Raw genomic sequence first — 10,641 nt, 5'->3', positions numbered from 1 at the left:
AGTCTTTTATCACATTCTTTTAAAAGCTGAAGTCATAATCTAACAGCATCCAGGTTAAAAGAGAAGTTATTTGTCTTGTAGCATTTTGATACTGCAATTGAAATTTCACAATATAAGAAAAAAATTTAGAAACACAATAATAACATACACAATACCACTCAGATGATGTCGTCAGTCAAATATATTTCCAAATAACCTTACATAGAAAATCATTCATTTGAAATTTTATATTAATCACATCTAAAACTCAGTAAAGAGTTATTCAGTATGGAACATTCTTTAATAATTCACTAATAATAATAATACATTAATAATAGTCAACATTTATATAGGGCTTGCCATATGGCAAGCACTGTGTTAAGCACTTTGCAATCATTATATGATTTGATCCTCACAATAATCCTGAGAGGTGGGTGCTAATCTTATCCCCTTTACAAATTAGGTAACTAAGTCAAACAGAGGTAAAGTTATCTGCTAAACATTACATAGGTAATAAATTTCTTAATGCCATGGAACAAATGCAATATGTATTAGGTTCTGATTTACCATAATTATCCTATTTAGTTTCAGAACAAAATTTTGTCCAAATCAAATATGGATTTTTAATTACTAATGGTAACAATTTAAATCTCAAAAAAAAAATTCTCAAGGGCTATTTGTTGGCAGCTCTTTCAAAATTTTAGAGCCCATTGTTATCAATTAGTTCATTTTCAAAAATCCCAGTAGTATTCCAAGCTCTCTATAACTTATTTTATATTCTTTTAAACCATCAAAAAGCCAAATTAATTCCTTTTGTGTTTGTAACTTGACCCCAGTTCAAATCCAGTCTCAGACACTTGACACTTTCTAGCTGTGTGACCCTATGTAAGTCACTTAACTCCAAATGCCTCATCAAAGAAAAATAAAAAATAAAAAATAACCTGACCTCATCCTCTCACCTTTCCCCGAGGCTTTTCAATTTCAACCCCTGGCAAAAGACAAGGAAAGGCTCCAAGTAGCGGCCTTCCAATCTCATGAGGTTTCAAAATATTAGGACACAAACTTAGTATGGTCTTTCAGGGGAAGGGTACCATATTTCCCAATCATATCCCATATTACCTAAAGAAATAATCTTCACTCATTGTATTTCTTCTTTGTAATTTAGTACAAAAATTTATAATAACTTGGGACTAATTCCAATATAGTTATCTTTTTGGGTTTCTAAGAACTTACAAATGCATGGTTTCTTTCTAATATTCTTTGTTGATCCTGCTTCTAATTTACATAAACAATTAATTCTGTTATATAAGGCTTTGAAAATTCTGTTTAAGGCTTCCCAAAAGACATTCCTAGTTCCTGGCAATCTCTCCATCTCCTGTCATTGTGAATATTTATCTTCATTTTCCAGAATGGGGTTTGGGTTCAGGCAATGATGAAGATAGAATATGTGGTTCCAGATGGCTGGGGATGGGTTTTGGCAATCCCTCCTCATACTATCCTCTTCATTATAAATCTCCCTTTCTGTGTCTTAATTAAATTTTGCTTATTTTTCAGTTGCTCTGTGATTTAAACAAGCTTTTCTCTTTTCATGATCGAGAGAGGGTTAATAAGAGACAGTTCTCAAGCCACAGATAAATTTAAACAGCAAACTGCAGGCTAATTTTTTCCCCCTTTTTCTTTAACCAGTGCAACTGCTTTCCTTTATTGAACTAAAACAATAGTTTTCTTAATCTCCAGGAAAAGAGTGGTAAAAGGTCTAAATCTTGTTTTCCCAGTAACTTTAATTGACCCTTCTTAAATCTCTTTTCCAGTTCCAAATCCTTCCCTCCAGAAAGGGGAGAGGGGTGTTTAAACTTAATCTGCAAATGTCCAAAATCTACTAAGATTTTTTTTTTAGCAGTTTCTATGATTTGGAAATTTACAGTAAAGATATTATATTTCAGTTACAAATTCAGCCTCTAATTCATTTATAATGCTACAAATTTCTACAAGTCAGGAAAAAAGCTTCTATTTCTTTGGTTATCTGATTTTATCTCTGTAAACTCAATCTAATCAGGTCTGAAAGGACACAAAGAAAGTATCTTGCAGTTTTTTTTTCCTCTTTAACCTAATCTCCTGTTAAAGCCTAAAGTTAGTCCTGCTTACTTGGACAGAGGGTTTACAATCCTTCTTATTTGGACAGGGAAATTACAGAAAGCTGAGAGAACTGCTTAAAGTATGAAACTTCATTAAACTTCCCTAATATACTAAACTTTTTGGCTGTAGCTTTTCAACAGTCTTTTTGACTGGTCGCATTTTCCTCTTAGAAATCTTCCAAGGTAGCAGAATTTAAAAACAACACTAGACTCAACAGAAGACAAAGATTTTTCTGAGCATTTTACAAAGAAACAAAAATACAGAAAAAGCAATAAGACAAACATAGACTTGCTATCCTCCTTGTCTCCTACTGAAAGTCTAATCTCAAAGCCTTTGATTTGCCATATTTAAAAGTCCCTTCTTCAGGCAAAATTTTGACCCATTTGGATTTTTATATATTTTAGAATAATGTGAGAGCTCTATCTTTTAGTCACCTTCTATACTCCTGTCTGGGAAGCTACACCTGTTTCCAGGCCAATAAAATTTTTCTTAAAGGGATGTCAATTTACAAGTGTATTCTTCTCCTGGTCCCAGGCCAAATGAAATTTTTCTGGGGAATTTCCCATCAGTATGCTGGTACCAGATCGCATTCTTCCCACTACCAGTCAGTCATTTGACAACTGTGGTTATTTGTGGCTGCTAGCCATGCCACTTGCCAATATGGTTATTTGTGATATGTAGTGCATTTTCTCCAACTTAAGTATAGGCTTACCTATTCCCTTAAAGGAATTTGCTGGGAATCATCTGACCCCAAAATGTGGGGGCTTACCTTGATTCAGAAGAATTGAGAGTGAAGGGGAGTCAAGTCTCTGAGGGCAGTCTTCCACAAAGTCCTGTGGTGAAAAATCTACCTGAGTGGGTTCTAGGGTTTTTTTTGAAAGGCTGTCTGGGGTATGGAGTTTTTGTCTTGACCCATCTCTTTGCCAAAAACTGTAATGTGTGAAATCTGAAATAACTGAGGATTCAAAGCTTCAAGCTTCCAAGAATATGGATGTATTAAGCAATGCATGCCAATTATAAAGCAAATTGGGGCCAGACCCATCAGTTGGTACTGGACCCTAAATACAGGGAGACAGATTTTTATACATTGAAAGCAAACAATTGACAGGATATAAACCAGGACACAAGATTAGGTAATCTGGTTTCTAATTGAAGGAAAGACTAGGGATTTTCTGAGTTGGGAGGGGAATGAGTGAGTTTGGGGAGTTGGGAGGAGGGAGAGTGAGCAGGTGGACTTTCCTGGATGGGAACAAGGATGTCACTCAATTCCCATTATGAGCAAGCACATGGAATTTCCAGGAAAATGATACTTGTTTCAAAATTTGGTCAGTTTTACAAGATAATCAGTTTGGTTCATACAATTGTCACAATTCTCTCATGGGAAAATAAAACAAAATAAGTTAACAAAGAATGCTTGTTATCCAGACAATGATATGCATTTGGAGAGACAATCCATAGAGCTAATCCATTAGTATATATGTCTTGGATAGAAACTGTACATGGACGATAAACTAGTCTCTGAATTGAACAGGAAGAGAGTGTGCTAAATTAGCTTTTCAAAATAGTCTTGTGCATCAAGGACAAACCAAGTCGAGAAGAACTCCAGGGGGAAGGAAGCCACTATAGCTTTGATCAGGTTACAGCAAAGTGAAAAAGAGACAGAAGATAATTGAACATTCATGATTGAGTACTTTCAAACTCTTAGAAAAGTGACTTTTGTCCAATAAATGCTACTTTTTAAATATGAGGTAAATGTTTGATCCACCGCTGTATAACATTGGTGTTGAATTGCTATTGCTGTTTCCAAAGGTAGCAATATATTTGATCTGTTTCATTCTTGTTTTCTTGCAGCCATTGTGCTCAACAATGCCTTTTTGAAAAATGCTTTAACCTAGGAGAGGGGAATTAAGCAATAGATGAACTTGACTTCTTTAGCACCTGATTTCCATAATGGAATTTAGAGTTTCTTAAAGGAACAAAGGAAAGAGGAAAGCTGAGCAAAGTAAAAGAACATAAGGAGTTATATAGGGAAATAGATTCTTGGACTGGTTGAGCATATGATTTTGAGATTCATTTCAATATCCTAGTAAGATGAGGTTGTCAAAAAGTATTAGTATGGTTTTAAGGTTTAATAGTTTTTTATTTAAACTTAAAATGACAGTAAGACATTTGGAACACTCCTGTATATGAGCCTAAATTTAGGATTTCCCAGTGTTCAGTTCTTTCATTAAATAAGTGAGGTTATAATTCTTAGCCACATCAGAGGTATGTGATGAGGCTAAATTATGTAATGTTTATAAGATGTTGAGATCAAAAGATTCCATAAAGTACAAAGTATTATTAACCATGTACTGTTCTACTTGTTTTCTTCCTGGGTGTAGTGATCATATGATTTTCTAAAAATCTGTTGCATTGATTCCTGTTAATTATAGTTATATTTTAAATAGTGATGGGGACAGTATTGGTGACTAGCCATTCATTTCCTAAATAGCTCAGTAACTGTCTTTATAGGTTATTTTTAACAATAAAGGTAATTAATAGGCAGTCTAATACCATGTTATGCAAGGTAACCTGTTGTTCTGTGGAGGTTTAATAAATGTTAACTAAAAATAATAACTATCCAAGTAAGATCATCAGAGTCACAAGAACTTCGAGGGTGCTTACTGCTTTCACAAATGTAGGAGTAACAAGGACTAACTGCTGCAGGTAAGTGGAAGGTGCCATATCTGACTTTATCTTTCATTGTAAAAATGTGATGTCTTTCTGTGAGATTATGAATGGATTATTGCTACTCATGTCTGAGCTGGGAATTAAGTTCAAGGTCTCCATATTTCTTATTTAATACTTAATGGCTACCATGGATCTCATGACTTCACATAGCAACTTGAGTCTGAAAAGTGTCTAATTTAACTAAATCTGATAGTCAGGTGACCACTATCACAGAATGTCACTGGACCATTCTTAGTGTTATTAATTCATATTCTATGCATTTTATTGTATGGTGATAGGGAAAAATAGAGTCTGAGGACAAACCTATCTTCCTCAGGAGCAAAATGGAAAAATTTGAAAATTCACTGGAAAATATATAAAAGATGTTTAAGAAGGGGCTAAGGAAATGAAGGTGGCTATTGACTGATAGAAGTTCCAAGCAATAGTATCATCTATTTGCTTATGTTTTGATGACTTAGGCAATAAAATTAAATTAGTTGAGTAAAATTTTGAAATATGTAAAATTAAAAGAATTTTGTTAATACAAGTGCTGTTTTTCCTACTTGCTTTACTATAAGTCTGAGAAGATTTCTGACAACAGCAAGTGGGGGTGAAAAAATCAGTGGATTTTAATTTGGGGTCTATCAACAAAGGAAAAGAAGAAAAACTTTACATCCAATTTACTTTATTTAAGGATCACTGAATCTTAGCTTAGTCTTCTTGGGTTTTCATTGTATAGACAACCAAGATAATAAATATCAAATGATCACTCTAGATATGGGGAAAGTTCAGGACAAGAGATGATCTTGGAAATTAAGTAGATTTTTCTAGGAACATTATAACCTAAGATCTTCTAAGAAAGCTCTATGCAAACACTATAAAGTCTCTTAAGACTAATATTAGAGTTGTCAAAAATACTGAAAAATCAAATGGAGTCTAATTTAATCAGAAAGTTACCTAAGTAAATTATATTTATAGTATAAATCTAGATGTTCTTCCATGAGATTTTTGAAATTTATGGTTAGAATCTTTACTTTTTATTATTCAGAATACATCTAAGAAGATAAGTTTGTATTTATATAGTGCCTTTTACCTAATTTCTGCCAATGTTCTATAAGCTTTCTCTGATGGATTGTTATAGCAACCTCATGACCATGATAGAAGGCAGGTATTCTTGCCTCCATTTTGCATATGACCAGAATAGATGCTTAAAGACTATATTTTTTTAAAGTAGTACAAGCAAATGCCAGAGTTTAAGGTGTCCAAATTCCTTACCACGACTTGTTTAATATCATGGATCTCATGACTTTACATCGTATTGTGTATCTGAAAAATGACTAACTGAATCCAGTGTTCACATGATAATTATCACAGGGACCAAAAGAGAAAATGAAGGTGGTGAGAGAGCGAGTGACCTCTATTATATGAGTTGCTTAATTCTCCCCAGATTAGATCACGTTTGGTCTTGAATACAAGAAAAAGATTAAAAACCAAAAGGGGACTCACAGCCTTGAAACTTGTATTCTGGAAGCTTGGCTGCTCCCTATTTTGAGCATATCAAGCTTTCTGGATTTGAAGAAGATAGCAGGATCCTTTATCATTAGGAGAACACAGTCTTTCCAAGATAGCTTATTTTTAATTGATGCAGAGGGTGCTCCTGAATGTGTTGGGCAACCTGAAACAAGTCATCGATTTTCTGTTGCTCATTTTTCCCTATATAAAAGCAGAAATAATAATATTATCACCTACTTCCTCATTCAGATACTGTAAGGTTTAACGAGATACTATCTCTGTATCATTCTGATAAAAGGCCCTGTAAAATGAATTACTAGTATTCCTCATGGGGTTAAGAAATGCCTTCTCTTCCTATTGTTTTCAGCAGTATAGGGAAGGAAATTTTGTCAAGATTATAATTGTGTGTTGCTTCTTTTATGTAACCTTTCCCTTTGGAATTATAAAGAAAGGCAAAGGAAATGAAAGTGGCAGTTGACTGATAAAATTAAAAAAAAATGTAAGTAAAGTCGATCAGTTCTGAGAGTAAGTATTGATCTGTTTTGCTTATGTTTTGATGATTTAGGCAATAAAATTAAATTGGTTGAGTAAAAATTTGAAATATATAGAATTAAATACAAATGCAATTAAAGAAGGGAGAATTGTGTTGAAAGTATACCAATCCACAGGGAGAGCAATAAGGAAAGGGTCTGAGGGTCTGAGATCTCTTTGGTGCAGGCAATTACTCATCACCTCTTGCAACCAGTGCAGGTTGGGGCTTTCTCTCTAACTCACACTCTAGAATTGACTGGAGAACTGAGAGGGTAAGTGGCAAGCCCAGGGTTACATAATCAGTATGTCTCTTAAGCAGGACTTGAACCCAGGTCTTCCTAGTTCTCAGGCCAGTGTACTGTGAAAAAGTTATCACCTTCTGGATGATTTCAGCTTTCAGAGCTGTCAGTTGGTAATATTGCAATAGTACTGTAAACTGAGGATGTTTGACAGTACTCTTTTAAGGGAGAAATGCTTAGGAACACCTGAAATGTATAAGTGATATTGAACAGCATGGCCATAAAACAATAACAATAGTTTATAAATAATGGTGGGAATACCAGAACAGAAGAAGTAGTAGTGTTCTAATTAGAAATATCCAGATACAATATCAGCTTTATTATATAATCAAGTGAGTTATTAGGGTATTGCGAAATACTTAGCATAGGGATTCCAAAACACTTCATAAAGCTTTAATAATTTAAAAATTCACTAAGACTTTTGGACCACTCAGTATTAGGTTCTCTTAGAGAATGTGGAGAACTTTAACTATTTTAAAATAGTTAAACAAAAAGCATTTGTTACATGCTTATTATATGACAGCCACTCTAGGATACAAAAAAAAAAAAGCAGACACTGCATGCCTTCAAAGAGCTCACCTCAGGGAGAGTAGATGTCCATATATACATATGCATAAGTACCTACCCTTATATGCACACAAAATACATGAAAAATACATAAGACTCTTCATTTGAGGGAAACCTCTATGTTTCAAGGAGTTCACTCAACATTTGGATAGCTTTAATTGCTAGGAAGTTTTCTCTTATAACAAATCTAAAGAGGCAATATGGTACATTAGAAGGGGTATGAGATTTGATGTAAGATTAACTTGGTTCAAATTCATAGCCTGCCACATATCATCTGTGTGACCCTGGGTGGATCATTTATTTTTCATGACCTCAGTGGTACCATCTACAAAATGAGGAGGCTGGAATAAATGACTTCTAAAGTTCCCTCTTGCTCCAATTCCATAATCCTGTGGTCCTACATTTGATAATTTGACACTTCTATCAACTAATCTCCATCAATTCAATTCAACTGGATCTGACAAGCAAAACTAATGTGGGCCGTTTTTTTTTTTTCTTGACAAATTTGCTTTATCTTAAAAAAATAAATATGAAGAGCATAATGACCATATTTCTTAGCATTTAAAAGACAACCAGGAAGGCTAAGCAGTTATATACAATAGTTTCATTTCCCAAAGTTGTAGGAGTCAACTGCAGTTACTTAGGGAACAGTCATGCAGGTTGAGAACTACCCTGGGATTACTTCTTCACTTCTGGGTTTGTGTGTGTGTGTGTGTGTGTGTGTGTCTTTTTTTTTTTTTTAGGCAGGGAGAGGAGGTTGACTTTGTCTCCATGAACTAATGTATGCATCTGAGGATGGACTAGAGAAATAAAAAGAGATAAAGCTCAAAGAAATCCATTTTCACTACTTGGAAAATTGTCAGCTTCAAAATCAAAACAAGGAATATTTTTAGGCATGATTGAAATCGTGTATAGTAACTCTTTAATTTTGCCTGTCCCTAGGTCAAGGATGGTGTAAGGAAAAGTCAGGAAACGGTAAAATTTGTGTGGCATGGTCTCCCACCTCTATTTTCTCTCCTTCCTTAAATCTAGGTGCTCAAAATGTTGTACCCAAGTTGATTTGATCAGGTTGTTGCCTACATCAATTTCTCTTTGCTTTTTTCTCTTGTATTTTTTTAAATTATTATCCAGATGCATACCCTTGGTTGTCTATTAAGACAAGAAGCAATTTGGTAAAACTAGCCTACATTAAGGTATTAAATAAGGCTATGATTTAATGTGCTACTCCTCCAGAACTTTTGTTTTTTGCTTAAAGAGAAACAATATTTTAATGCAAATAGATGACTATCTAAGATAGGATTTAAAAAATCATTGACACGTCAGGGGGAAAGATAGACCACAGGCAAGAAGGGCTTTTTCATATGTCACCATCTACTCCTCTCATAGTCAAAGCTGGACCTGTTTCTGACCTGCCCAAAGGAATGAGTAGCTATCTACTGGTGAAAAGCATTAGTTATGGGTATGACCGTAAGTTGTGTTTCAAAATAAATGGAAGAGGATTCTAGGTATTGATTATGAAGGAAGACACATGTTCTACTGTATCAGGAATTTGAACTCTCTCACTTACTCTACAGAAGCCCTCTTTACACTAGTTGTTGGGTCATTTGAGATATAGTGAAGCAAAATCTTGGTAAGGCATATACAGTCCTCCTATAACTATAGCTACCTTTCAAAATAGAGTTAAAAAAAGCTACATCTGAGGTTTTGTTTTTGTTTCTGTTTTTGTTTTTTAAATTTTGTTATAAAGGTTGTCTGTGGGGTGGAATTAGAGAATGGAAAGAGATTCAAGGGACAATTTAGATAATGAAAAAACAAAAACAAAAAAAATCAATAAACTTGATCTAAAAATAAATCTATATTACTTTGTGGTTAAAAATGACACCTTTAGTCTTCCTGACTTCTCAGTCACTTGGAGCAATTTGGTAGTGTCAAATGCCACCTGAATCCTATTACAAATGGGACTCATCTTGATGAATGCTAGTCAGAGTTGGCAAACACATCCATGAGCTGTGATGATTTTGACTATAAAGATAACATGTTCATAAATATGACTCATAATAAATATAATTACTTTCTTTCTAATTGGAAAGAAAATGATGCCACTGATTCATCATTAGTAGAGCATAAACTTTGCATTGGATACCTAGCAGAATGCTTTCTATACTCCAGGTGGAGGTGGATTTGTATTTATCAACTTGATATGTACTTTTTTTTTGAGGATTATACTACATAGCTCATATTGTGCTAGGCTGCCTACATTCTCATTTGCTCTATCAACCTGGTGAACTACAACATTCATCTGCAATCATGTTGAGTGGTGAGGCAGGAATGTGGGTGATGTCTATTCCAGAACAAGGTAACAGATTCATGCAAGGTTTGAGACATCGGCCTCCTTACCCTCAGTCATTAACCTGAATAATTATGGCAATTATGGTAACATCCTTTTACTTTATAGATGAACTTAATTGATCTTGTTTCCTTAGGTAAACTAAGAAGAAGCCATGAATGTCCCATCACATGACTGGTAAGTGGGGAAGTTTGTGCTTCCTTGTTTGTTTATGCAACGAACATTAATAGATGTGAGAAGGCTGGATTGGAACTAGGACACTTAGCACTCTTCCATCTTCTTCCTACTTAATACTAGTATGATTTTGAACAAACCACATAGTTACTATGAGTTTCAGTCTCTTCATCTATAAATAGAGATAATAATACACAATATGGTAAAGTTTTTTTGAGAATCAAATGAGATAAAATATAGAATGATTAGTAAACCTTGAAACACTATATAAATGCCTGGTATCAACATCACCATTATTGTTAATCCAATTTTCTTCCTTCCTTCCTTCCTTCTTTCCTTTCTTCCTTCCTTCCTTCCTTCCTTCCTTCCTTCCTTCCTTCCTTCCTT

At 34.3% G+C, this 10,641-nt stretch overlaps 1 protein-coding gene across 1 annotated transcript in view; it reads left to right on the top strand.

Annotated features, from left to right (window-relative positions):
• Positions 1-4,806: 4,806 nt before the first annotated feature.
• ARSH (arylsulfatase family member H) overlaps positions 4,807-10,641 on the top strand; it is a 37,772-nt gene continuing 31,937 nt past the window's right edge. Inside the window, exons 1-2 of the mRNA XM_027842433.1 lie at positions 4,807-4,821; positions 10,217-10,257. Coding sequence (XP_027698234.1) covers positions 10,235-10,257 — 23 coding nt within the window. The 5' untranslated portion in view covers positions 4,807-4,821; positions 10,217-10,234. The remainder of the gene's footprint in view (positions 4,822-10,216; positions 10,258-10,641) is intronic.

Source organism: Vombatus ursinus, unplaced genomic scaffold (genome assembly GCF_900497805.2).
Source record: "Vombatus ursinus unplaced genomic scaffold, bare-nosed wombat genome assembly UNPS02014872.1, whole genome shotgun sequence".
Taxonomy (NCBI): Eukaryota; Metazoa; Chordata; class Mammalia; order Diprotodontia; family Vombatidae; genus Vombatus; species Vombatus ursinus.
Note: the sequence above shows the minus strand (reverse complement) of the source record. Positions and strands in the feature narration are given on the sequence as shown.